The 26968-nt window shown below is 44.8% G+C and overlaps 1 protein-coding gene across 1 annotated transcript in view; it reads right to left on the bottom strand.

The window, feature by feature from the left end:
* Nucleotides 1-269: 269 nt before the first annotated feature.
* Nucleotides 270-26968, bottom strand: part of LOC119178734 (alkaline phosphatase, tissue-nonspecific isozyme) — an 88264-nt gene continuing 61565 nt past the window's right edge. The window contains exons 4-8 of the mRNA XM_037429969.2: nt 18764-18956; nt 3901-4041; nt 3153-3344; nt 2063-2170; nt 270-864 (exon numbers count right to left, since the gene is read on the bottom strand). Coding sequence (XP_037285866.2) covers nt 803-864; nt 2063-2170; nt 3153-3344; nt 3901-4041; nt 18764-18956 — 696 coding nt within the window. The 3' untranslated portion in view covers nt 270-802. The remainder of the gene's footprint in view (nt 865-2062; nt 2171-3152; nt 3345-3900; nt 4042-18763; nt 18957-26968) is intronic.

A 26968-nucleotide genomic window follows, 5' to 3' on the forward strand; every position in this document is an offset into this window, starting at 1 on the left:
CGCTACGCATACGAAACGCTCATGAAGGCTAGTCGAGCCAGCCATGTTGCTGACCAGTATGAGGGGAAGAGGTCCAGAATACGAAAAGTGCCGTCACGCGAGAAAATCTGCAGGAAGCTCCCGCGAATAAAGATTATTAATTTCTCTAAATACCTTGGCAAGAAAGTTTTTGCGAAAATTTACGCATGTCCATATCCGTCAATGCGTGTTTTCGAAGCCTATGTGGCGCATTAGAGGGCACCAGAGTTTTGCCTTGCTTTCCACACTGGCAATAATGATTGGCGAACGAGATTTCACAACTTCACACATGCGTCATGGTCACGCGGTTCTCCCTTTCACCGCCCCTCTACCAGTTCAGTAATATGTTACGAAAATTCTGCAGTAACCTATTATGATTCCGGTTACTAGGTCATGTAAAACTATCTACAATGTGTGCAGCGTAACTCGCCGTCAACTGTCCCTTTCCGTGATTTAACGGCCCACATCTTAACGGCATGACCACCCAAGGCTTTATAACATGCCAGTGAACATGGCAAAAAAAAAACAAACGTCGCCTTGGTGTAGACGGCACTTCTTAGACAGGTCACCGCAGCAGAAGAGCTGTAAACACCGAGGCTATTACGGCGGCCATCTGAGATGCTGGGATGGAGGCGCCACCCGCCGTGTCGTCGGGCGTGGCACATTTGTCTCCCGCAAAGTCGCCGACGCATGCAGCATACGCCATCACGTGCGGAATGTACGACTGGTCGTGGACGCCAGTGTAGAGGTGCGCCCAGGGCCCCGTGGCGTACACGGCCACGTCCTACCCGCCGTGGGTCTCCTCCTTAAGTGGGAAGGCCGACCGTTGCACGTAGTCTGGTTTCGCTGCACCGCAAAATGTTAACAGGGGTTTCTCAATTTCCTTCGACAACCGTTCTTTTAGTTCCGCTGGTTAATCCAGGCTTTCTAATCGCGATTATAACTCAGCTTGCCAAGGCCATCGAATGTCTATAAATTATTGCTAAAGCAATGGTGCAATATAGGAGGAAATTGGCACAAACGACAAACATATCGTATCAAGTTGGTCTTCGATTGATATGTGGGGTTTAACGTCCCAAAACCAGCATATGATTATGAGAGACGCCGTAGTGGAGGGCTCCGGAAATTTTGACCACCTGGGGTTCTTTAACGTGCGCCCAAATCTGAGCACACGGGCCTACAACATTTCCGCCTCCACCGGAAATGCAGCCGCCGCAGCCGGCATTCGAACCCGCGACCTGCGGGTCAGCAGCCGAGTACCTTAGCCACTAGACCACCACGGCAGGGCATCAAGTTGGTCTTCGTAATTGCCCAAATGATTATATTGCGGATATATTGCTCCAGTAGATGGTGCACTACTTATTTGAAAGCTTATATGTTTTTCATGTTAAACTCATATAGCCGTGACATGATAAAGTGCCATATTATACTTCTTGTTAGACATGAAGGCCACCATGCAAATAACTTTATTACCCTATATACCGCATTTGCTAACACGATTATATTTGTTCGTCAGACAGTTATACCATCCCTTTTAGTGCTATGAATAGATATATTTAGATTTATGAATATTGTATGACGTTGCTGCTATTCTGGCGAATAACTATTACGTCCCTCTTAACAAAAGCTCTAGAGAGTGTACTTCAAGGGCCTCAAAAATGTTTTTTTTTTCTTTATTCAGAGGTTAATCTAAACAAAATCAAGTCATCGGCACCTCGATTTTAAATGTGCGTAGTTCTCACTAACAGTTTTCAAGATACATACACAACGTAAAAAATGAGCCTCAAGAAAACCACAATTCTTATTTATGACGCGTGCTTCTCGCGAAAAAGTCGGCTTAAAAAAAGTAAAATGAACTGCGCTGACAAATGCCGACTATAGATTATCGAGAGGCTCAACACTTTGAGATTATGTTCTTCACGTGAACGTTTAGCTAGATGCGAAGGAGCCACAAAATTTTTGTGGCCGCTATGACTATACTATTGAAAAAGAAATAGAGGCAATGTCACATGAAAACATGTAATGAAAAAAAAATGGTGCATACCAACTTGTTCGTTTGTAAAGTTCTCACTTGGAGCCTTAAAGCCAGGGCCATTTCCGTAGGTGAGAACAGTGAAGGGCAATTGGTCCATGTCTGAATATCCGGCTATACCTGGCGAGAGAGAAGGAATGTTTGTGTGAGCAGTTCTTTAAAAATATGCTGTGTAGGAACGAAAACAGCAACATTGTACAGATAGTGGTGTGGCGGCGAAGAAGAGGTGGGACTGTGAGCGTTGCAGTGAAAACAGCACGAAAGCTTTTGTATAGTATGCGCGAGCATTTCTTATAGAAACAAATTCCGTCCATTCTAGCTTATATCAAGCCGGTAACGGCAAGCACAGACATTGAAAATTTTGATGTTAGAGCGTTAAGAAACACTTGTCGTATGAAATGCTCCATTGTGATTGGTGGCATTTTGGGTGCGTGGGAAATTCCCTAAATACAAATAACAAAGAACTAGATGCAAGCCAGAACCAAACTCACGCATCCTTCGTGGCAGCAACGTTCTAGTTCTACCACGAAGTTACCACAGGCCTAGAAACTGCTTCGGTGTATTGCTCTATACAGGCGTCATGTCAGAGCAACGTAGATTGTTCTTGCAAAGTTGCCCATTGGCTGGTATAGTAACATAATAAACCTTATATATGATTTCCTATGATTCTGAAAGCCATATTGAAGCATATTTCTACCATAGAGAAATGCGCTAAGAAAGCTGTGTATAATATACACAATATTACACGATAGCGTGCATCTGATTTTGATAAAACGGAAGTCTCTGCTGCGCAATTACCGCTGAAGCTCAATCGGGCCATAGCCTATTCTTTGCCAATATATGCATATAGACGAAGTGCTCTAAAAGCACACGATATGCGAGCAATCACATCATATACACAAACACGTCGGTCCATTTCGTAACCTTCGGCTCAAAACGGATAATGAGAATCTAACCCACGTCTTCGAGCTCAGCACCGAAACACCTTTCCTACTAAGCTGTGTTGGTGGGCAAATGCAGAGCAAACGAATCCCTCGGGCACTTTTCGCAAGTGTCCCTTTCATAACAGCCACGCTGACGCACCTACAAGGCGCCCACTTACCAAGAATGTTGGTGCCTCGTTTCGGGTAGCCGCCCATTGTGAACGTGTGCGAGTGGTCGGCTGTCACGATCAGCAGAGATTCGTCCGCGTTGAGCTTGTCGCGCGTCTCCTGAACTGCCTGGTCAAACTCCAGAGCTTCCTCGAGGGCCGAACCACCCTGGCTCTTGTGGTGGGCCATGTCGATGCGTGCTCCTGTTTGAGGAATACGGGGAGTGGCACTCAATGCGGAATCGCTATTTTTGAAATCGCTATTCTCTCCTATTCAATGTGTTTGAAGCACAAAAAATGATAAACTGTTTCGGGTTTGCTATTAATATACCAAGATATTGAACTCAAAACAAGCTTTGTGTTGCTGTTGATCAGCATTTGCTCTTTCTATGCGAAAGCAAACCAGACAATCGATACATAACTCTACCAGTGCATTAGAAGAAACAGAGGTTACCATAGCATTATTCGCTTTATAATGAATTATTTGCAGAGTCACAGAGAGGCCGGCCAACAGGCACCCTAATTTTGTTAGCAGAGACAAAATAAGAAGAATGATTTTTACAATTCGATGACATGAGCTTGCTTTTGCCAGGTGTGTAGTAATAATGCATAAGCACACCGTGTGAGTAGCGCGACAGTTTGTCTCTATGCTGACATGCGTTTGCTTTAAGTTCTAGCGACAGTTTGTCGCTACAGCATGAAGAAAACATACATTTTTCACCATCATAGACGTTCTTGGATTGAGGCATGTGTTGCATACCTTCTACGAGCAGCACGAATCCCTTGGGAGCCTTGCTGAGGATCTCCACGGCGACCCTGGTCATCTCCGGCAGGGTGGGCTTCGTGCTGTCCGGGCTGCTGCGCTCGATCACGTAAGGCACGTGGTCGTTGTCGAATATTCCTGCATGCCAAAAGTGCCGCAATGGTACATAGTTGCTTGACACATTTGAGGCAAAACGGGCACTTAAACGAATTCCGCGTAAACCAATGTGCGCACATGGTCAACTATGTGAAAGCAAGCGTGGTACTCTCTTCTTGCATTAGTACGTCAAGGCTCACATACTTGTCAAAATATTCTGAAATAACAGAGGGCTGAACTAGTTGCTACGTATTCATTCTAAAAAAGACAGGGCGTGCAAATACGGATGAAAGAAGGACGTCCGAACACCACAAACGTCTTTCGAGGTGTCCTGACTCGCTTCGTGCGTCCGTGATTGCATGTCCTGTGTTTGTAGAATTAATCGTAAATACGTGTTCCAAGTGCCAGCATTGAGATAATAAAATTGGATAAATAAAGCTGGCCTCCTTGAACAAGAAATGGCGGCTACTTAGCGCAGACTGATGAGTGAAAGCAAGCAGTGCTTCGCGATATCTCCAAGACAGTATGAACGGAGTAGCACAGCAATTTTTCGATGATGATGATATATGCTGTTTTTTGGCGCAAGGGCCATTTGATGGCCAAAGAGCGCCAGTTCATGAGACAGGAATGTGGACAATGGTTGTGATTAGCGGCTGTATAAGGGCCATAAAATTCCTCGCAGTAAAGCGGGTAAAAACATACAAGTAATAAAATCATGACCATGCCGTGAAAGGTGTGTGTGGTGTGAATAGGTGACAAAAGTTGGTGATAATGAAAAGCGATGGTGGACATGTATGGCATTAGCACAAGTGCCTCACAAGTTAGTACCCTTGCGTGCAAGGGCCGTGAGGCAAGTGCTTTCCTGTGTAGCCACCGCAGCAAAAACCTCTCTAGAGAGGTCGTGCTACGGTATGCCCGGGTATATGATATGAAAATTATGACTTTCCTTTAAAAACGCTAATAATGATTTGTGACTAAAAAGCGGTTCCCTACCGACGAACATTGCAGGGTGTAAAGGTATATGTTGTCGGTAGGATAGTGGGAAGTGTTGTCGTCTTAGAGTGTCTAAATGTTTACATTGAATTAAAACGTGAAGAACTGTTAATGCCTCACCACATTTATCACACAATGGTGGATCACCACCGGACAAAAGATGTGTGTGTGTCGTGTATATGTGTCCTATCCTGAGTCTTGTTAGTGTTACCTCTGTTAGACGTGATTTTGATACTGGTGGCCAATGGCCAAGGTGTGGCTTGATAACGTGTAGTTTGTTTTGTGTGTGTGTATCCCACTTGCTCTGCCAGTAGTCCCTGAGTTTTCGTTTGAGAGACGGCTTAAGATCAAGGGCCGGGATTGATGTCGGTGTAATGGCGGTGCTTTCGTGGGCGGATGCAGCAAGCTGATCCGCCATCACGTTGCCTTGAATCTCACGGTGCCCTGGCACCCAGCACACAACGACATGTCTGTTGAGTGTGTAGAGGGTGCATAAAATGGAGTAAAGTGAAACGAGGACAGGGTTTTTTTGTTTTTTAAGACTGTGCAGAGCCGTTACCACACTGAGGGAGTCTGTATAAATTACTGCTTTTTTGTATTTGTGATTGTTTGATGTGTTTAGCTGCCACAAGTATCGCGTAAGCTTCCGCTGGGAAGATACTTGTGCCTGGATGTAGAGGGCCAGCATCCGAAAAGGAAGGGCCAACAGCAGCGTAGGACACAGAGGAGTTAGACTTAGAGGCATCTGTAAAAAACTCAGGACGTGTGTATTTGTGCTGAAGTTCCAGGAAGAATGTTCGAATATGGGCAATAGGCGCATGTTTAGTAACTTCTAAAAAAGACACATCGCAATCTATAGTCTGCCACTGCCACGGTGGCGGGTATGCTACAGGAGCCATTAAACTGTGTTCGAGTGACACTCCAGTGTCCTCAGCTAGACCCTTCAGGCGAACTGAGAAGGGCTGCCTCATTGAAGGCCTGTTTTGAAAAAGAATGGAGCTCGACAAGTCATTAATAGTAGAGTATGAGGGGTGCCTCTTGTCCGCTTTCACCTTAAGGAAATATACAAAGGACATGTAGGTTCTTTGCAGATGAAGCGACCACTCATTTGACTCAACGTAAAGGCTTTCTACGGGGCTGGTGCGAAAAGCACCCGTAGAAAGGCGGATGCCCGAATGGTGCACGGGATCCAGCATCTTCAAAGCACTTTGAGTCGCTTACTGATAAACAATGGCCCCATAATCTAAGCGGGTGCGAATAAGGCTTCTATACAGGTTCATGAGGCATTTCCTGTTACTACCCCACGTAGTACGTGACAACACTTTTATAACATTCATGGCTTTTAAACATTTTGTTTTTAAATACTTTATGTGGGGTACGAAGGTCAACTTGTTGTCCAAAATTAAGCCTAAGAATTTATGCTCGGCTTTGACGGACAGTTGTTGCCCGTTCAGCTGAATGTCAGGTTCCGAGTGCATGCCTCTCTTTCGAGAGAACAAGACACACGTGCTTTTTTGTGGGTTAAGTCGAAATCCGTTTTCATCTGCCCATTTAGAGATCTTATTTAAACCCAGCTGAATCTGCCGCTCACACATGGCCAAGTTGCATGACTTGAAGCCAAGCTGAACGTCGTCGACATATGTACAATAGAACATATTGCGGGGAATGGAAAAGTGCAAAGAATTCATTTTAATAATAAAAAGTGTGCAACTAAGCACACCACCTTGTGGCACGCCTGTTTCCTGGACAAATGTTTGGGAGAGAATACTGCCCAGACGGACACGGAATTTTCGATTGGACAAGTAACTCTCGATTATGGAAAGCATTCTACCGCGCACACCCAGGTGAGACAAGTCTCTTAATATGCTGAAACGCCATGTTGTGTCGTAGGCCTTCTCGATATCGAGAAACACAGAGAGGAAGTATTGTTTGTGGGCGAAAGCGTCTCGTATCTGTGCCTCGATACGCACCAGATGGTCGGTGGTGGATCTACCCTCTCGAATTCCACATTGGTATGGGTCGAGCAATTTATTTGTTTCTAAGTAGTGGAGTAAGCGGCAATTAATCATTTTTTCAAATAGCTTGCAGAGGCAGCTTGTTAACGCTATAGGTCTGTAACTTGATACAATAGAGGGATCTTTTCCCTGCTTCAAAATTGGAATTATAACAGCCTCCTTCCAGGCGGAGGGGATCACACCCGAAAACCATATGCGATTATAAAGACAGAGGAGGGTTTCTTTAGTTTCGGAGGGTAGTTCCTTCAGCATCGCGTACATTACGTTGTCAGAACCTGGGGTAGATGTATTACAGCAGCTGAGTGCTGTTCGCAGTTCTGCTAAGCAGAATGGTGCATTATATGCCTCATTTCTTGGGGATTTTCTTTCTAACTTTTGTTTTTCTATTCGTGCCTTGTAATTCTGGAAGGATTCGGAGTAGTGTGAGGAGCTCGATATGTGTTCGAAATGTGTGCCAAGAAAGTTGGCTTGATCCTCCAAGCTTTCCCCGAGGCTATTAACTAGTGGAAGAGAATACGTTTGTTGGCCCTTAATTTTCTTTATCTTATTCCACACTTTTCCCTCGTCTGTGTACGAGTTGATACTTGATATAAACTTTGTCCAGCTCTCTCGTCTAGCTTGTCGGCGCGTTCTCCTTGCCTGCGATTTGACCCGCTTGAAATTTTCCAGGTTTTCTGCTGTAGGGAAATCGCGAAGCAACGCCCATGCTTTGTTCTGAGTGGTCCGTGCTTTCCTGCATGCGTCGTTCCACCATGGGACTCGACGTTTAGAACACATGCCACTCGTTTTGGCAATACATTTAGATGCGGCATCAAGTATAAAAGCTGTAAAATACGTGACAGCGTCATCTATGGTCAGGGCAGACAGCTCAGTCCATGTCATGTGTGTAAGAGTTCTATACCCTTCCCAATCAGCTGAGTCAATCTTCCATGGAGGAACCTGCGGGGGTAGTTGATCTTTGTTCGGCGCACTCAGGATGATTGGAAAGTGATCACTCCCATAAGGGTTTTTAAAAACGTTCCACTTAAAAACAGGTAAAAGGGACGGTGATGAAATGCTAAGATCTATGGAGGAGTACGTGTTCTTTGCAAGGCTAAAATACGTAGGCTCCTTCATATTTAAAAGACATAAACTAGAAGAGAAAAGGAGCTGCTCAATGAGGCGTCCTCACGCATCACAGTGAGCATCGCCCCACAGGACATTGTGTGCATTAAAATCACCTAGAACCAGAAACGGCTCTGGGAGTTCATCTAATAATGATTCTAGATCACGTCTGTATAGCTGTTGATGCGGTGGTATGTACACAGAACATATGGTAATGAGTTTGTTAAAAAGTACAGCTCGAATGGCCACTGCCTCAAGGGCTGTTTGGAGCTTCAAATGCTGGCATGCTATACTACGATCAGCTATAATGGCTACACCGCCAGATGGTACGACAGCATCCTCCCGGTCTTTTCGGAAAATAATATATTGCCGTAGGAAGTCCTTGTGCTTAGGAGTTAAGTGCGTTTCTTGCACACATAGCACTTTCGCGTTAAACTTACTCAGAAGTTCTTGGACGTCATCTAAATTTCTCAGTATTCCTCTTACGTTCCACTGTATGATTTTGTCCATAGTGGAAAAAAAAGGGAAAAAGTGCTGTGTGCAGAAAAGACTAAGATTAGCTCATTTTACAGGGCCTTTGTCAGGCCCTGTAATAGGCGTTTTGTCTTTTTTGGGGCGGTCGAGAGAAGCTCGTCGCTCCTTCGGCGCTCCCTGCGCCTTTTCGCATGAACTGGTGTCCATAGCCTCTTGCGAGGCACTGGACGCCCGCTCGACAGAGCGATCTGTGCGTCGCTTAGACTTCGCCTTGATCGACGAAGTCTTTGTCCCCACCGAGCTGGGGGTCGATAAAGCCCCCTTGGCCTCGTGATTGCCCTGGCTGCCGTTAGAGCTTGTCGAGGTCGCTGGTGTGGACTGGCTGAATGTGGGCAGGGCAGCGCTAGCTGCTCCCGCCGTAGGGGCTTGTGGCATTGGCCTCGGCACGCTAGGCGAGGTCCGGGCAAATGCCAAGGGCCTTTGTGGTGCCGCCCCTCGTTGCACCACTTCGGCAAAATATGTTTTTAGTGCGAATGTTAGTGAGACCCGTTGTCTTGCTTCCTTGAATGTGATATTTTCCTTTACATTTAGAGTTATTATTTCTTTTTCTTTTTTCCAGGCTGGGCATGCTCTGGAGTATGCGGGGTGACTACCCTCACAGTTAGCACAGAGGACCTCATCATGACTACATTCATCAGCACTGTGGCCGTTTGTGCCACACTTAGCACAGATCAGCTGCCCTCGGCAGCTCTGTGATGCATGACCAAATCGCTGGCATTTGAAGCAACGCCTCGGGTTCGGAATGAAGGGTCGGACATGGAGTTTTATATAGCCAGTTTCGAGAGTCTCAGGTAAAGTGGTTGAGTTGAAGGTGAGTATTAAGTGCTTTGTTGCTATTTCGTTGTTGTTGCGTCTGATTATGATGCGCTGGACATGTATTACACCTTGGTCCTTCCATCCATCAAGAAGCTCTTTTTCACTCAGTGTCATCAAATCTTCATCCGATACCACACCCTTCACTGTATTCATTGTACGGTGTGCACTAACAGAGACGGGGATGTTACCAAAGGCTACGAGGTGCGAGAGTTTATTGTACTGTTCCTTGTCTTTCAATTCCAGAAGCAGATCTCCACTTGCCATCTTCGTGGCCTTATAACCGGTTCCAATGGTTTCTCTCAAGCACTTGGCCACAAGGATTCGTGAGATTGCTCTAGCTTTTGTAGATGATTGTTCGCAGTGGAGGACATGGTATTTTGGGAAATTTTTTCTGTTTTTTGACCAAAGTAGTGAAGTTGCATCGGTGCGTACCCTTTTCGAGGCACGATCAGTTAGAGAGGGGGTCGAGGATCCCATGGGAAAATGTGTATTTTTCGGTAACGGCGCCTACCACCCACCACGGAGTCCAACAAGGGGACGTGGCAGAGCATGTGGGCATGCCTGCGCAACGCCAGCAGTACGCAGTTACTATAACCCAATATGGTTTACCCTAGTTTGGATAGCCACACAAGGTTAACCCTTGCCGCCAGGAAAAATTGGAAGTAAAATGGAGTGAGGAGAAGACAGGAAAGATGTAAAGTGAGAACAAAAGACGAAGATATAGGGAGAGAGAGATAGGAAAAGGCGACTGCCGATTTCCCCTGGGTGGGTCAGCCCAGGGGTGCCGTCTACGTGAAGCCGGGGCCAAAGGGGTGTGTTGCCTCTGCCGGGGGGCCTTAAAGGTCCAATCACCCAGCGTCAACTCAACCCCCAGGATCCCCTTTTCCCCGGACACGGCAAAGCCACGCACGGCTAGGCGTGGGAGGGAGTCAAAACTCCCCCGTTGCAGCAATTTATTCGATATGTGGGGTTTAACGTCCCAAAACCACCATATGATTATGAGAGACGCCGTAGTGGAGGGCTCCGGAAATTTCGACCACCTGGGGTTCTTTAACGTGCACCCAAATCTGAGCACACGGGCCTACACCATTTCCGCCTCCATCGGAAATGCAGCCGCCGCAGCCGGGATTCGAACTCGCGACCTGCGGATCAGCAGCCGAGTACCTTAGCCACTAGACCACCGCGGCGGGGCTGCAGCAATTTATTAGAATAAACTTCGTGGCTTAGTGAAGACGTCATATTAACAATTATATGAAGAATATCGCACGATATGCAATTTCAGGTGAATGAGAATCGCTGCCGCATAATGTTTATGCAATTACTAGAACACAAATGATTATTATAGATAAATGTTCGACCATTCGAACTCGCCCACACGTAATTCTCGCATGTGTAAAGGGTGTCCCCCGCAACTTTAGACAAGAGATTGATAATCAAAGGCGAGTCGAAATAGGATTGACCCAAATATGTATTATGCACAATATGCTATGGATATTGGCGTTGTTTGTTTTCTCCTTAAAGAATTGTTTACGTTCAGTTACCCAACCTTATAATAATTACATGAAGGCCAAAACAACTCAAGCTTGGAACTGAAGGTTGTAGTCGATCTTAATTAACCACCGATAAAAATATTTTTCTTACCGTACGTCTCCTGCAGAGCTTCTTCCCACGTTACAAACAACACCCGCGAAAGAAAGAGGAAAAGGGGTACCATAGCACGCCTGCACACTGCTATTTAGGAGCTCTCAGCGCGCGATTGGTGAACCAGATGGCTGCAGGGTTTTATGGCGCTTTGTCACCTCGACTGCACTGGCCCACTGTTTTAAAGTGACTGCACTGTTTTACAGTGATAGTGTGAAAGAGCTCTTTTGCAGAAATTACGCCATGTTAATCATTGCTCGTGCGAAAAAAAGAGCATCATCTTGTCCGTCGTCAAAAATGGAGAATTCTGAAAAATAAATAAATAATAAAAATGTCCAGTTACAGTGACAATCATAGCCTGCCAGTCTGCGTAGCAAGCAAGTGCTCATCCACGAAGCCACGGTATTTTTTTTCTTCGTTACCCTCAAGGCCACGGTATTGCTTAACATTATTTACTTTACACAGTTTCAAAACAAAAAAAAGAAAATAATACACTACATGAATGCCGAGTAGTGCCTTCAGGTAGTATGGGAGGGAGTGTTAGTGAGCTGCCAGATCGTGATAAGACAACGAGCAAATGGCACTGTCAGAAAAAAGAGTGTTCTACTTTCGCGATGGTGGCTTTTTCAGCTGCGCCAACCATTGTTCTACCACCGCCACCAAGTTCGGGTTCTGGAACTTCGGAAAGGAAGTGATTAAGCCGCTTCCTTCCGCTTTTTGCTTCACTCTAGTTTCTGAACACGTGAGGAAGAAAATATTTTCTTCTTCGTTCCTCAAGTGTTGCCTAGAGTTTCATCCTAAGCTCGCGAGGAATGCACCGCACTGCTGGTCACGAGGCTGCCCGACGGGGTCGACGGCCTCTTGGTGGGACTGCATAAATGAGGCGGGGCGGCGCGTGAAGTGGTGTGAGCTTTTCTTCTTCCAACATATCTGTGGCGGGAGAGCCTATTTGCCCCTCAACAGCTCGAGGTCACGTGACCCAAGATCGATCGTCACATACGACGTCGTTAGAAAAGCGATCGTCTTCAACTGGCGACGCCTAAATTGTCAAGTGACCTTGAAAATAAGAGACAAAAAACATTGGCCACTTTCCTCCCTTATTATCAGAAGATCATTAAATCGGCTGTTTCTGAGGGTGCAGGACAACTCTGCGTTCCTACCTTGGCTCTCTATCAGAAATAAAAAGCTAAACACATTAAACACAATGAGCACGTTGAAGAGTCCAAGCAACACTTTTTCAGCATGGTCAGAATACACCACCGATCGGTGGTCGAGGCTCCCGAGAACACGAGAGCTAAATATTACAGCGCAACGCGCGGTCTGGAATTTGCAATAAATTCTCATAATTAGCTAAAAATAGCTGTTCTTTAGACAGATGGCGCTATATAATCAAAATTATTGCGTCACAAGCCCAAGTATTTCGTCATTGGCTCATTTGAGCATGGCGCGATCGTTCGTTACTGAGCCCGCCGCGGAAGGTTCATGCGCGCACGATCTTACTGAAAAGCCGCGCATTCGAAAGATAAAATTTAAAATGTGTTCAAGGTCACGAGGAGAGCATGACGTACTTTTTTTCCCGCTCGCCTCCCTTTCCACTCATCTCGCAGTACTTTCGTAGGGTAGAGAAAAAAAGTGATTACTCCGAGCGACAAATCCTTTTAACTTGACTCGTACTTGAAGGAAGCTACACCGTTTTTGCGGTAGTCAAGTCGTAAGAAAATAGGCTTTACTGAAGCCATTTCATGGCTAGATGGAAAACTGTTGCAGGCAAGAATAAAAAGCAATCCGAGTTACTAAAATTGTGTGCGCATAACATGCGTTTCATTCACTAACTTCCGACGCAGCCGCCATTTTCAAAATCTTGGTTCTAATTAAGTGGGACAGCTCGCATATAAGTATCAGGATCTTTTATCGCATGCTAAGAAGAATTGACAATGAAACTCCCTGCAGTTTTTTTCTATTTCAACGCACGCCTGAACTACTTCGACGTAATTATTGGCTATTATCCGTTACTCTCGATCATTATCCATCGCTTCTTACTCCATTTAGCAGTGAAGTCAGTGGCGGAAGTTCTGTATGGCATCATAACAACTTTTTGTACCGTTTATATTGACGCCGAAGCTACCGACGGTCACCTAATGCGTTTCACAAGGACGCTAATGTTTTTACCTTAACACTCATAGCCATCGAAGAGGTTGCAAATGTCAAAAATTGCTGACGCAAAACAAGCACAATGTCATTTTAGACAGGGTGCCTGAGCTGTCTTTAGCCAGCGTTAAAAAATACAACGCACTCAATGACAGCGTGACCAAATGCATAATGCTTACTATATTTTGGAGTAAGTTTTATCTTATGATTGATTGCCTAATTAGGTCATTTCATATAACTACTGAAGCATAAAGCTGGGCGGAAATTTCTATGAGAAAGTTGGGCGCTATAAAAAGTGCTGGGGGGGGGGGGAGTAAAAAGGCTGCCTCCCTCTTCATAGTAATGTACTGGTGCAAAGCATCAGATAGAGTGAAATGCATTTTCACTCTGTACGAAAGGAGAAAAACAAGCTTCTTTGTACTCTACCTCTCTCTGAGAGAGTGAAATGCCGATATACTCTTCAGGCATGAGAGAGTGAAACGCGGTTATACTCAATCTGTATATATATCAATGTGCGGGCAGACTGAGTGATTATCACTACTTAATTACCACACATATGTTGAGTAAAGGCCACTGCTTTTGTCTGCTGTGACGTGCGAGAGTAATAATAAGAATAGCAGCGTCTACAGTGCTTCCCACAGACTTTCAGCGCACTGGAAAGCACTTGGAACTTCTAATTTTTGTGTGTTATTTGCGTAAATAAATACGCAAACACGAGCTCTTTGAATCGTTCACGATGAAAACTAATTTCAAGCAGTTATCCCATTCTTATTCAATATTCATGCTTATCGCTACGAACGTCGAATATATACGGTACGGTAACAATTGAGTATTGTGGCTGTTGTCACACAACATGAAAAACAAATATGCAAACTGCATCCAAGTGCTTATAAGTAAAGGTTACCAAGTAAGAGCAGATTTTGTGCTCCAAAAGTTTGCATGCTATAGCTGTAAGTGAAATAGGTCAAAAATTAGGAACAGAATGCTTGTTTTCTGGCTTGTGTAGCGGAACCACTTTTGCCTCATTCCAAACGCGTGGCACCACACCTTCATTCAAAGACTGTTGGAATATTTTACACAGGAACATAGATGAGGCATGCTTAGTTTCTTTAAGGATTCGTGCGTTTATGTTGTCAACACCACAAGCAGAGGATATTCTGAGTGATTCAATTAGTTTTACAATTCTTTGGGCCTCAGTCACTATAACAGACGTTGATGGATTATTGCGCACTGGTAAAGAGACGGTAGCAGAAGTGGACGATACTGAAAAGTTCCGGACAAAGTTTTCGTTCAGACGTGCTGCACACATCTCGGAAGATACGGGAAGGCCGTCCGAGTCAACAAGTACAATTTCACTGTCGTTGGTATTTGTAATAGTTTTCCAAAACTTTCTAGGGTTGCTGACAAGCATTGATGGCAGAGTGTTCAATTGAAAGTTAGTCTTAGCATCCGAAACTGCTGACGAGTAAACTCGCGCAGCACTCTCGTAGGTACGCCAGCGTTTCTCCGTACTCTGGAGTTTCGCAGCACGAAACAAGCGTTTCCTTTTTTTAGAAAGTCGCTTTAAATATGTATTGTACCAGGGTGAGCAAAAGCTTACAGGTATAGACTTTAAGGGAACAAAGGTGCGAGTAAGTTTGTACAGTTTGTTAACAAACAGATCCTAGTTTTCCGGCACGGTTCTATTATCAAAGTTATGTAGATAAGCGTTGTAAAATAGAGAGAGTTCGTGGTTCATTGCCTCAAAGTTTGCAGCATTGTAGTTATAGATAACCTTACGTTTTTTAGTAGCAGTTGGCATGCTGTTGCGTATGTAAAAATGTAGCAGACAGTGATCGCTGAGACCAGGAAGTGAGTTTAGTGCATGAATATTCTCGGGCATTGTTGTAAGAATCAAGTCAAGAATGTGCGATGAAGAACTGGTGACGCGTGTTGGGTTATTGACCATCTGCGTAAAATTAAACAGGTTGCAAGTATTAAGAAGCATTGACCATTTGAAAAAAAAATGGTACAACGTCTGGTAACGATGGCGCCCACATTATGGTAGTATAGTTGAAGTCACCGAGAATACTCATCGAATAAGATGGGTACCGCATTGTAATTTCATTAATGTTATCGTTAAACTCCTGAACAAAGCTGATGTCTGTATCTGGAGTGCGGTAACAGACGCCAAGAACAAGCGTTTTATTATTCACAACCATCCCGCACCATATCACTTCCAATGTAGAAGCCATGTTTATATGAAAGGACTTGAAACGCTTCGAAATGGCAAGCAAAGTACCACCACCTTGTCTTCCATCTCTATCGTGGCGGTAAATGTTCAATGATTTGGAAATAGGAAAAATTTCGGTATCGCAAACAATCATTCAACCAAGTCTCGGTCATGGCAATCACGTCGGCTTCACAAGAATCGATAATAGCGTCAGAAGCGTCACGATTTCCCATTATACTACGGATGCTCGTGTAGAGCACCGAAGTAGGAGGTGATACGATACTGCCACTTCCCCTTGCTGATTGTTATGAGGAGGAATTAGATGTCCGCGCACGTGACAAAAGTACGGTATCAGGTAATGAACGTGCGTGAAGGTCATGGCTGTGATCGAAAGTTGAGTGCACCCTATTTTCGATGCGGAATCCGCTACCATTACTGCGAGAATGCGCAGAAGTCTCGCGAATAATGCCCGCGGAAGCACCATAAGAATAGTTTCTGTGGTTAACAACAAGCTTGTCGTAACGAAGCTGAAATGCGGGTCAACCAGGCAATGATTTTGCATAACTGTGCAGCATCTTGCGCGCTGTTCTTGTAGCCTGGCAGCAGTCCCCCGAAACAGACACGTTGTGACTTCTGAATTTAGATCGACATGCCAGCACAAGTTCTTTTGCTTCTAGGCTTGCAAATTTTACCATCACTGATCGAGTTTTCTCGGGTGTGTATGGACCACCTAAATGATGGGCCTTTTCTACTGCATTCGGGTCAAACTTGGCGCCTAGGCTACTAGAGAGGAAGTTGGTAAGTGCCTCTTCAGTAGCTTGCCAGGTCTCATTTTTATCAGACATACCAAAAAACACTAAGTTGCACCTTCGGGCCCTGTCCTCGAGGTCATTTAGGCGGGACACCAACGCGTCATTTGTTTGAGTGATGCTGCCGATAGCTTCATTCGTGACCTGCAATTCCTTCTCAATGTCAGCAACCGAGTTTGTCCACAGTTCAACCGTCAATAGCCGCCTTTTAAACTCGCATAATTTGCTCGCCACAAGTTGCTGGTTGGCTTTCACCTCGTCGATCACCTTTGCCAAATTGGACTGCTCAACGGCAGATGAACCACAGCGGGCACTTATCTTAGAAAGCATTGCCATGACTTCTTTATGACGCGCATCAGAAGAAGCTGTGTTGTTCTCGACATCATCTAGTGGCCCAGGGGTCTTTTTGGAGGCCCTGGGTTTTCTTCAACGTCACCGCAACACAAGAGTAGCGAGCAAAGGGCGTTAGTACACTCTCGCGACAAGACCTACAACACCTGTGGGCGTGGAAGCAGCAGTAAACAACGGCTACTTGTCTTCTTAGCGTTTAATGAATAGGTTTCACAACCTGTATAACGTGAAAGCGAAGCTCGTAAGCCATTGCCACAGTGGTGCTGCCTCCAAGCCCACTAAACCACTGACGTCCGCTATTGCCGCTTTTGTTGCTTGATAAGAACGATGTCTCTGCCGATGACGATGTCCCGAATGGCCTAGGAGGCTCAGGTGTGTCAGCGCAGGCACTCGCAGGCAACCTTGTTTCATTGAAATTCATGGGTACCACTAGTAAGCAGAAACGCGCTAATAATTCACAGATTTAAAAATGAAAATTGCCGAATCAGACATTTCGCAAACCACACTTTCGTTGTTTTTGTTGACAGGTTTTGCTCGTCCGATGAACAATTACCGAAAGGACACGCATGCCACGATGGCACCGCTCAGGGGTCGTTGAAGGGATATATATATATATATATATATATATATATATATATATATTTATGAGACCGAATAGCAATGTACATGGAAAGAAAGAAAAGTGGGATAAAACAATAACTTGCCGTGGGCAGGAACCGAACCTACAACCTTCAAATAACGCGTTTGATGCTCAACCAATGGAGACACCACGTGGCCACCCCCCACCCCCCGAAGCACTTTATTGAGTATATACTTTTGAAATAAACGTGGGAGTTTAACGCACACTCTTTACTAGCATGTTAGACGTCACGTGCTACGTGACGCCAAACAGGCTCATACAGAGTGTGCAACAGTCGCCGCCATGGCTACTGCATTTCCGATGGAGGCGGAAATGTTGTAGGCCCGTGTGCTCAGATTTGGGTGCACGGTAAAGAACCCCAGGTGGTCGAAATTTTCGGAGCCCTAAACTACGGCGTCTCTCATAATCATATCGTGGTTTTGGGACGTTACACCCCACAAATCAATCAATATATACCCAATAATGTGGCTGGGAGCGTAGCCGCCACGGTAGCTCAGTTGGTAGAGGATCGAACGTGTTATTCGAAGGTTGCAGGTTAGATTCCTGCCCACGGCAAGTTATCTTTGCACCCACTTTTCTTTCTTCACATTTACATTACCATTCGGTCAAATACCTTTCGTATACTTTTCTTGGCACTCTTGTACTCTTGTCTGTTAGCTCTCGCTATTATTGTGTCAAAAGACAGAAAGATGAGCTTCTAGGTACATATATATCTTTCCTTATAAATGATTTATTATATATATATATATATATAGATATATATAATGCCAAGGAAAGTATAGGGGAAGTTATTAGGCCAATTGTAATGTAAATGAGAAGAAAGATCCTGCCCACGGCAAGTTATCTTTTCATCCATTTTTCTTTCTTCTCATTTACATTTTTATATATATAACATTATATATATATATATATATATATATATATATATATATATATATATATATATATATATATATATATATATATATATATAATAAATCATTTATAAGGTAAGATATATATACCTAAAAGCTCATTTTTCTGTGTTTTGACACAGCTAACCGACAAGAGTGCCAAGAAAAGTATACGAAAGGTATTTGACCGAATGGTAATGTAAATGTGAAAAAAGAAAAGTGGGTGCAAAGATAACTTGCCGTGGGCAGGATCTTTTCATCCACTTTTCTTTCTTCTCATTTACATTACAATTGGCCTAATAACTTCCCCTATACTTTTTTGGCATTACTGTCTGTTAGATTTCATTATTATTGTGTTAAACACGAAAAACGAGCCCTTAAGTAAACACTTGTTTCTCTTATATATATATATATATATATATATATATATATATATATATATATATATATATATATATATATATATATATATATATATATATATATATATATATATATATATATGCTACGTTTAAATGCCTTTACGTGCTGCTTTACGTAGCTGGAACTCTTATGCTGATGTTACGAAACACGTTGGAGTCAACGTTTTGTATTTTCGCAGCACTTACCAAGCAGAAAGTCTGTCTTTTCAGGCATGACCGAGAGCAGCTGCTGGCGGTTCCACACGTAGCTGGCATTGCCTTTCTTTGACCTATCGTCCTGCCACTCCTTGATCAGGTCCTTGCCGTCCTTGCGTATGCCATCCTTGCCTTCCTCATCCTTTGTGGCTCGGAACATCTTTCTTCCGCCTCCGAGAATCACCTCGAATTGAAAAATGCCTCACTTTACAAGTTGCAGATTTTAGCTAAAAGATGCTGGTGGATCTACGCAGTTTCCTAACAAAGGACTAAGACAGTTAAAAAAAAAACAAAAAAACGCGTTGTTACCAGGACTCATACAAGACGAGTGCAGGCAATCCAGTACTTTTATTTTTCATATGTACTCATTGAAAAGTCTTACATATCCCTCGATTTTAGAATTTCAATACGCGCCAACTACGACACACTTCTACGCCTATGCAGTTGTTTCATACACGCAGTAATGTAGCTGCGCAATTTTACTGCAGCGCGAGTAAACAGGATGTCAGTGAACTATATTTATTTTACTGCGTGGGTTAAAACAAGAATGATCTATAACGATAACTGCTCCACAGTCCCAAGCGTATCTCGCATAAGGAGCGAACTGGGAAGGAGCTCCATTTGCTGGACAGAAGGCGAACATTTTCAATTGTCAAAGTATTACAACCGTGGCTATAATTGAAGCTCCATATTAAAGCTATCAAAGTCGTTCAATATTTTTTTTAACACACTACCATTTGTTGAGTACTCACAGCGAAATAACCTACTTGTGTATTTTTATGTGTTGAATATATGCAGGCTCTGCGAAGAAGATATTAAATCTCATCGAGCGAAATACTTTTTCGCTGTAACTTGCTAGGGTACAAAACAGGTGCATTCTTCACGTCAGCATAAACATCGGCATCGGCATGACTGAGACACTACTAGGTTGTCATAGACATAGAAAACTCCGCCACAGTGGCTACAGTGTTGACCCGAAAGTCGCGGCATCGAACTCCGGTCGAGGCATTTCGATGTGGCCGACATAGTCCGTGTACTGTGCGATGTCAGTTCACATCAAGGAACACGAGGTGGTCTAAATTTTCGGAGCCCTACACCTCTACGGCATTTCTCATAATCATCTTGTGATTTAAAGAAGTGAAATTTCAGATATAATTATTATTATCACTCTGAGCCTCGTATGTTTTAGATGCGGAAGCATCTTATACTCGCGCCTTGTAGTGCGCCGTCCGCACCGCTTCTCGAACATTCGACAGCTGACGCGCGCGCATGCGCCGTCGCGCCGTCGCCCACTCTTCCACCATCTGTGCATCCCTTCCTCCTCTACACACCGCGCGCGCTTCACTCCTCCACCATCTGTGCACCCTTCCTCCTCTACACACCGCGTTCGACATCTACAATTCTCCTGATTCTCCAGTGGACGCGCATGTGGCGTCGCGCTTCGAGAACATTCAACAGCTGACAGTGCATGCGCCGTCGTGCTGTATATATACTCAAGGTCGGCGCTCGCTCGCTCAGTTGCCGCTCGTCGGTTGGTTTGTACGGCGCGTCGACGTCCAAGGTCGCGGTGAAATGAATTCCAACGAATCCACAAACACAATGATCGACGTCCCTTCGACCAGCGCCGCCCTTTCGCATACGTGTGTACGTGTTCACTCATTTAACACCCCCTCCTACAACCACGTTAACTAATTTAGCCATCGACCCAAGTAAGTCGCAATTTAACACCCCATTTCACAACCACGTTAACCAATTTAGCCATCGACCCAAGTAAGTCGCACTTTAACACCCCGTTAACCAATTATATGGTCCGCATCCTCCTCAGTGTTCCCCCGAGGGAAGCTGCGGGCATTTTTTTTTTAAACCAGCGAATACGTGAGAGACAAACGACTAACACGGTTTAGGTTTAGAGGGAATACGCCAGCTATCTTGTTCGCAAAAAAGACTCAATACGGCATGCCGGAGGCTGCACGGCTAAGAAAGAAGTGCGTGTTTTTACCAGCTGGTCGTGGTGGCGAGTGCACTATCTTGACAAACATTAGCAGACGGTTGATACTTTTGTATTTGCTATTCCTCACCACTGTTTCCGTTGATGAGGTAGGCAGTACTCAGGTCATTTCACTCGCTGCGACATTTGCGTTTGCTTACGCCGTAGTTTCTTTCATTTCGCTTACGCCAGGTTTAATACTTGAAATACGGTAGCTCCTAATCATATGCTGGGAGAGCAAGCTTCCTGTAACACAATTTTTCGTTATTGAATTCAATGCTCCACCACTCCCCACCACGGTTGTATAGTGGCTAAAGTACTCGACTGCTGACCCGCAGGTCGCAGGATCAAATCCCAGCTGCGGCGGCTGCATTTTCGATGGAGGCGAAAATCCTGTAGACACGTGTGCCAAGATTTGGTTGCCCCTTAAAAAAACCTTAGGTGGTCGAAATTTTCGTAATATTCTACTACAACGTTTATAATAAGCTAATTTTGGTTTTGGGGCATCAATTCCCACATATCAATCGATCGAATGCTTCAGCTTTCTGACAAAACAGGCACATTTTTGTTTCTTTTTTGCTGTATTTGCAATATGTGACAATGGTAGCTGCCGCAACAAATTGAGGACAAACTCTTTGCTTTTTCGTTATTACATAGGAAGAATTATACACAGTTTATTAGTGCAACCCCGGGAACCTTCAGTGAACGATGTATAACGCATAAAGACAGTGAGAAAACAGGGTTCTAAACTTTACGAAATGCCTTGAAGCAATAAATGAGCGAGAAAGTTACTTTCACCAAATAATAACCTGATTTCTCGCGTAGTTGATTCCGCGATTTAAGAAGCATAATGGAGAATCGCAATAGGATACTCTGCAGTAGCTTGGTAGGTACGTTTCTAAAAAAGCTGTTGGTGAACGTGAACAATGAACGAACAACCATTCATCACAGACAACATTCACTCTGCGTCCACAAAAAAATTATTCGACAGCGTGTTACACTGCAACACTCAGTGGAGCTGTAAGCTTGCTGCACAGCTTGCAATGTACTGAGTTACACGGTAGGAAAACTGTCATCTAGTGAGACATAAAATAGTGAGCACCTTCACGAGCGACAGGCGTAGATTGTCTCGAAGTTCTCAGTCAATCGCGTTCTTTCTTGCTGCCTTATTGAATCTCTCGCACGCAATCTGGAATAGCCCTACCATTCATCAAGCTAGGACGTCAAGTGGCGAAGTGATTATCTGACTTCATGTGATGACGTCATCACCTTGAGTCATGGTCGTTGTGACAGTACTGATTACTCCGTTCTGTGACATGTTCTCAGCGACGTAGGTGGGGTAAGTTTTTGGTACTACTACATTCACCTGTGCTGCGCAGATGAGATTAAGAAGTTCGTAGGTAAACGTGGAAGCAGATAACACAGGATGAAATTGTTCTGCAGAACTTATAAGAAGCTTTCATTTCCCTGCAGTGAGCATAGTCAGGCTGCTGCTGCTGCTGATGATGATGACGATGATGGTGACGACGACGATAATGTTGATGATAATGTTAATGATGACGATAAAGATGATGATGATGATAACGTGCTGTGTCTCAAGAGCCCGCTGAACGGGGCACCTAAGAATTTCACTTTAACATTTCGTATCACAAGGTAACATGTAACATAGGGGACCCGAAGAAAGGAAATATTCCTGCTTTGCGCATGATTGTTGCAATTAGTAAATTCAATGCAAAACGATTCTGTTGAGCGCAGGCAGTTATGTTAAATGTTAGCACACAAGAACAGATGCTGCTCTTGTTGGTTTCCTTGTCCGCTTCTAAGAAAAGCCGGAAGAACAAAAATTATTTATTCAATGAATAAATCTATCTATCGAGTTACCTTTATATTGAGGAAAATATCTATGAAATTACACTGAATATTTGGACCGGTAGCCTCAAGTGCCAAGTGTCCGGCCCAGTACAATGTGCAACAAGGAATGCCCAGGTCAGCTTTGAGGGTCAGCTTTGAACAAAGAAGACTGTACTAAATGAAGTTAAACCTTTTGCAGTTAAAGTACTGAAAAAACTCGTCAACACACATAATGGCAGATATAATGTGTATAACGAAAAATTTTGAAAGGTGGCAAACGCAAATTCGAGAGGACATTCAGTGAAAATAGAAGATGGCCTCAACTTCATTGTGCAGTAAACAAAACAAAAACAAAAAAGATCTGTGTCAGCCAAAGAGAGAACACGCGTACATTAGCACTGAATTCTTTCATCATCATAACCACGGCAAAAACCATCAGAGTTACTATCAAACAAGAGGTCAACATCCTTTCTCACAAGCTGTTGGACGTGGTTTGAACGGCTGCAAAAGGTAGGACGATTGAAGCATATACCGTTCATGAAGATCTCCGTCTTCTGCTGTATTGAGAGTGGTTTTTATACCTCAACACTTGAGCAAAATCTAAACACCAATAATATGTTACTCTACAGGGGTAAGCTACATATTGATTGCCGAGTTGGGTGGTAACAACCTTATTGGTAGTCGGGCAGAGCTTTCACCGACAGGGCCTTAGGTCGCACGCGTGGGGACGTCAAGGCATTGTGTGTCCGCTGCCTCGCGGGCCTGCTGGGAAGCCCAGAGTTGGTCGCCGAATCTGGGGCTCGGCAAGGCAGCGGCCAGCCGCGGCGAAAGGGTTCCTCATTTAGCACCTTGCGGGTTTTCGGTACAATCCTAGATCATAGAGTTAACGTGGCAACCTCAATACGGCAGATATCGCATATATTCGTCGAATATATATATTCGGGTAGAGTTTTCTAAACGGTAAGGGGTTGGGATACGTGTGCGTCTATGGCTGTCTTAGGGTCACCGCCTGCTTCCTGTTGAGCTTCTTGCTGGGCGGAGGAAACGTTCGGCGAGTCAGGTAGGAAGGCCTTGCTAATTTCAGTGCAGGTCGTCAAACGGTCTTTGGTGTTTCCTCAAAGGACAGTCGCCGGCACCATTCGCGAGTTCGCGTGCCTTAGTGTGTGCCGGCTCGTGTAGGTTGGGATGTGCCTTGAATACCACTCCCATGTGAGCCGACACCACAGGCGTCTTGTTTGAAGCTCTACCTCTCACTGAAACTTTCTACTGAGCTGGACTTCGGCCACTCGTCGCGAGTTCCATCTTTTCGCAAAGTTTTTGACCGTTTGTGTCGAGTCGCAGAGGACAATAGTGCAGGTCGGATCCGTGAGGGCGAGCGCCACCGCTACTTCTTCCGCTTCTTGTTCGTGCTCGCATCAAATACTTGCCAATATTCTCGTTTGGTCTTTCAAACGGAGGACCGTGGTTGCGGGAACAGTTTAAAATTTTACCAGAAACAGTTGTCACCTTTCGTGAGTAGGAGGTCTCTAGCGATTTTACAGAAAGCAGTTAGTCTGACCTCATTGTATATGTGTCACATAAGCTCCAATCTCCATGCTCTAAAATGCCTGCCACTGCCAAGGTAAATTGTGCATTCTTATGTGCGCACAACTGATGCAACAGTGGGAAGTGTTTCATCGTGCCTGGCGGTTTTGAAAGTATGCTGCAATCTCTCACGATGTAGCATGACGCTATGAGGGACCTATTGCGGTCTGCTGAAGTTGTCTTTAATAGGCAGTACACGATGCAGCAATCATTACAACGTGCCAATCAACCTTTAATAGCAAGAAGCGCTTTTCTTGCCTCAGCCTTGCATAACATTAGTGTCGAGGCCGTTGACGTCACTAGTATAGTTAAAAATCGGCAACAGCAGCATAGCGTTCCACAAGTGGAACAAAGAGCAGCATTAACTTGTGACAGGCCCTCTAACAGATTCATGCTAAGCCCGACGTCTATTTCACGGCACAATTGCGACGCATTCTCAGGCCAAGCGACTGGTGGCAACAATGTGAAATTATGACGCACGCAGCGCCATGGCTGCGTTAGGCCAACACGAAAACGTGAGAAAAATGATGCGGTGACAACGAACCCCCTACTTCACGATGTCAGGAGAGCAGAGGCGCACGTTGGAAGCAAACTTCGTGGCGCTCCAGGAATTTCTCTTTTGAATTGGGCCTAGTATAGAGAACTAACTGCATTATTCTCAGGACATATACGCTTGCTTGCCTTTAAAATTACGACCAATATGATTGAACGGCTAATGAAGCCTGTATAGAGACCTACCTGCACCGTCGCAATGAGGGCGCTGCGCACGGTGTTTGGTTAACAACAAAGCTGTGTAAGCTTGGAGCTGCATGCGGAACTGTTTGTCGACCGCACCACACTGGCGACGCTTGGGAGAGTGAAGCGATGAGAAGTCGGGCATAATGTTCAATGCGATGACAGAAAAAAAGTAAGTGCATCTCTTCCCTATCCTCTCTCTCCTCATCTTTGATCGATTGATTGATATGTCGGGTTTAGCGTCGCAAAACCACCATATGATTATGACAGACGCCATGTGGAGGGCTCCGGAAATTTCGACCACTTGGGGTTGTTTAACGTGCACCCAAATCTGAGCACACGGGCCTACAACATTTCCGCCTCTATTGGAAATGCAGCCACCGCAGCCGGGATACGAACCCGCGACCTGCGGGTCAGCTGCCGAGTACCTTACCCACTAGATCACCGCAGCGGGGTGTCTCCTCATTTTTATACCCCCTTTTTATTCCCTCAGCGTAGGGTAGTGAACCGGGCATGTGCCTGGTTAACCTCCCTGCCTTCTGTCTTGTTGTTCTTGTCCTCCTCCTCAGGCAGTGCTGCGAGTGCTTGCGAAGCTTGTGAAGTGAAGAAGACAGTTACGTTCAAAGTGCGGAAAAAGTACATGCTGCGTTCAGGACACTGATTAATATTGAATCGGACACTTCAGCGATTACATGAAGTTTGACGTGTACCGCACACCGATGAGTGCCGCGAATTCAGCATATGTGGCACCACGGCACATAATAGCTAATTTTCCAGGTGGTCGCACTGCCATCAGTTTACTCGCAGCGTCAAGAGAATCAAGAATGCGTTGCGAAGGGGCCCAACATAAGTTGGCACAAACAATAAAGGACAGTTAACATGTGCGTCTGAAGAAATCTGTAAAACTCAAGGTGGCAAAAGGTTATACAGGATGAAATCACTGCAATGTTCAGCTTGAGTGGACCTTGTTCAAGCATTCACGTCAAAAATCCAGCAGACCTGATTGCAAATAGCAGCTGAAAATGCTTGACTGTTCTAGAGAACATATGCGACGATAACAAACGAACCAGCTGTGTTTCATAAAGCACACCATGGCACGACCTTACTACACGATGGAAACGGTTGTGTTATGCAGCAGTTGCGATGTCGGCCTATCGCGCGCGTTGGAAACGCATTTTGACAGGTAAAAAATTTCCTCATTTTTATTTGCTTTGCCAGTAGGTGCAATATGATGTTGCCACGCGATTTGTATCCAACTCCCTAGTTTACCGGAACGCGGATTTAATCTTTTGGACATTCAGATGGAAGAATACGATCATCGTCCCGCTACACACACCCTTCACTTCCTAACGTAAACGACATCTGTTGCGCATGTTCCTCTTGTGTTCTGGCGCTTCAAAACCATGACATCAATTTAAGCTCAAACATGCACAACAACGGGCGGTATTTAGGTCGATGTTTCAGTACAACAGTTTTTTTAGATGATGAACTTCAAACGTTTCAAACACAGTGGCTATCTTCGATTATATGACACCGCAACGCATATAGGTGCTAGCAATTTTTAAAGGCTAACAATAAAAAAGAGTCTTAGATTGCATCCCACATCGTAATCCCGAATGAACAGGCAGCTTGAGGTACCCGCACTAAACGGGCGCTTCCATCTCTTCCTGGTAAGCGAACAGGAGTGCCGCTGCTTCCGCTCACAGAAGTGCTGCAGCCGAACTGTGGCAAAACCGAGCCACCTAGGGGGGGGGGGGGAGTGATCTTGACGAGGAAATCAAGATATAAGTGCACCCCGCAACTGTCTCTACGCTTTGAAAAGTCGTGGTTTAACTGCGTATTCAGCGGCCATGTGAAACGGCGCACGTTCATTCGCCAGCTGCCCCGCCGCTAGCTCGTCAAAACAGCCGAGCTGACGCGCCTCTTTGACCCCCATCGCAAAGCCGCAGAGCAGCTTCGCTGATGCGCTACAAAGACTTTCATATATATTTTTTTCTTTTTTCTATGCACAAAGACTTCTTTTAGTTATGCTCTATTCT

Source organism: Rhipicephalus microplus, chromosome 1 (genome assembly GCF_043290135.1).
Source record: "Rhipicephalus microplus isolate Deutch F79 chromosome 1, USDA_Rmic, whole genome shotgun sequence".
NCBI lineage: Eukaryota > Metazoa > Arthropoda > Arachnida > Ixodida > Ixodidae > Rhipicephalus > Rhipicephalus microplus.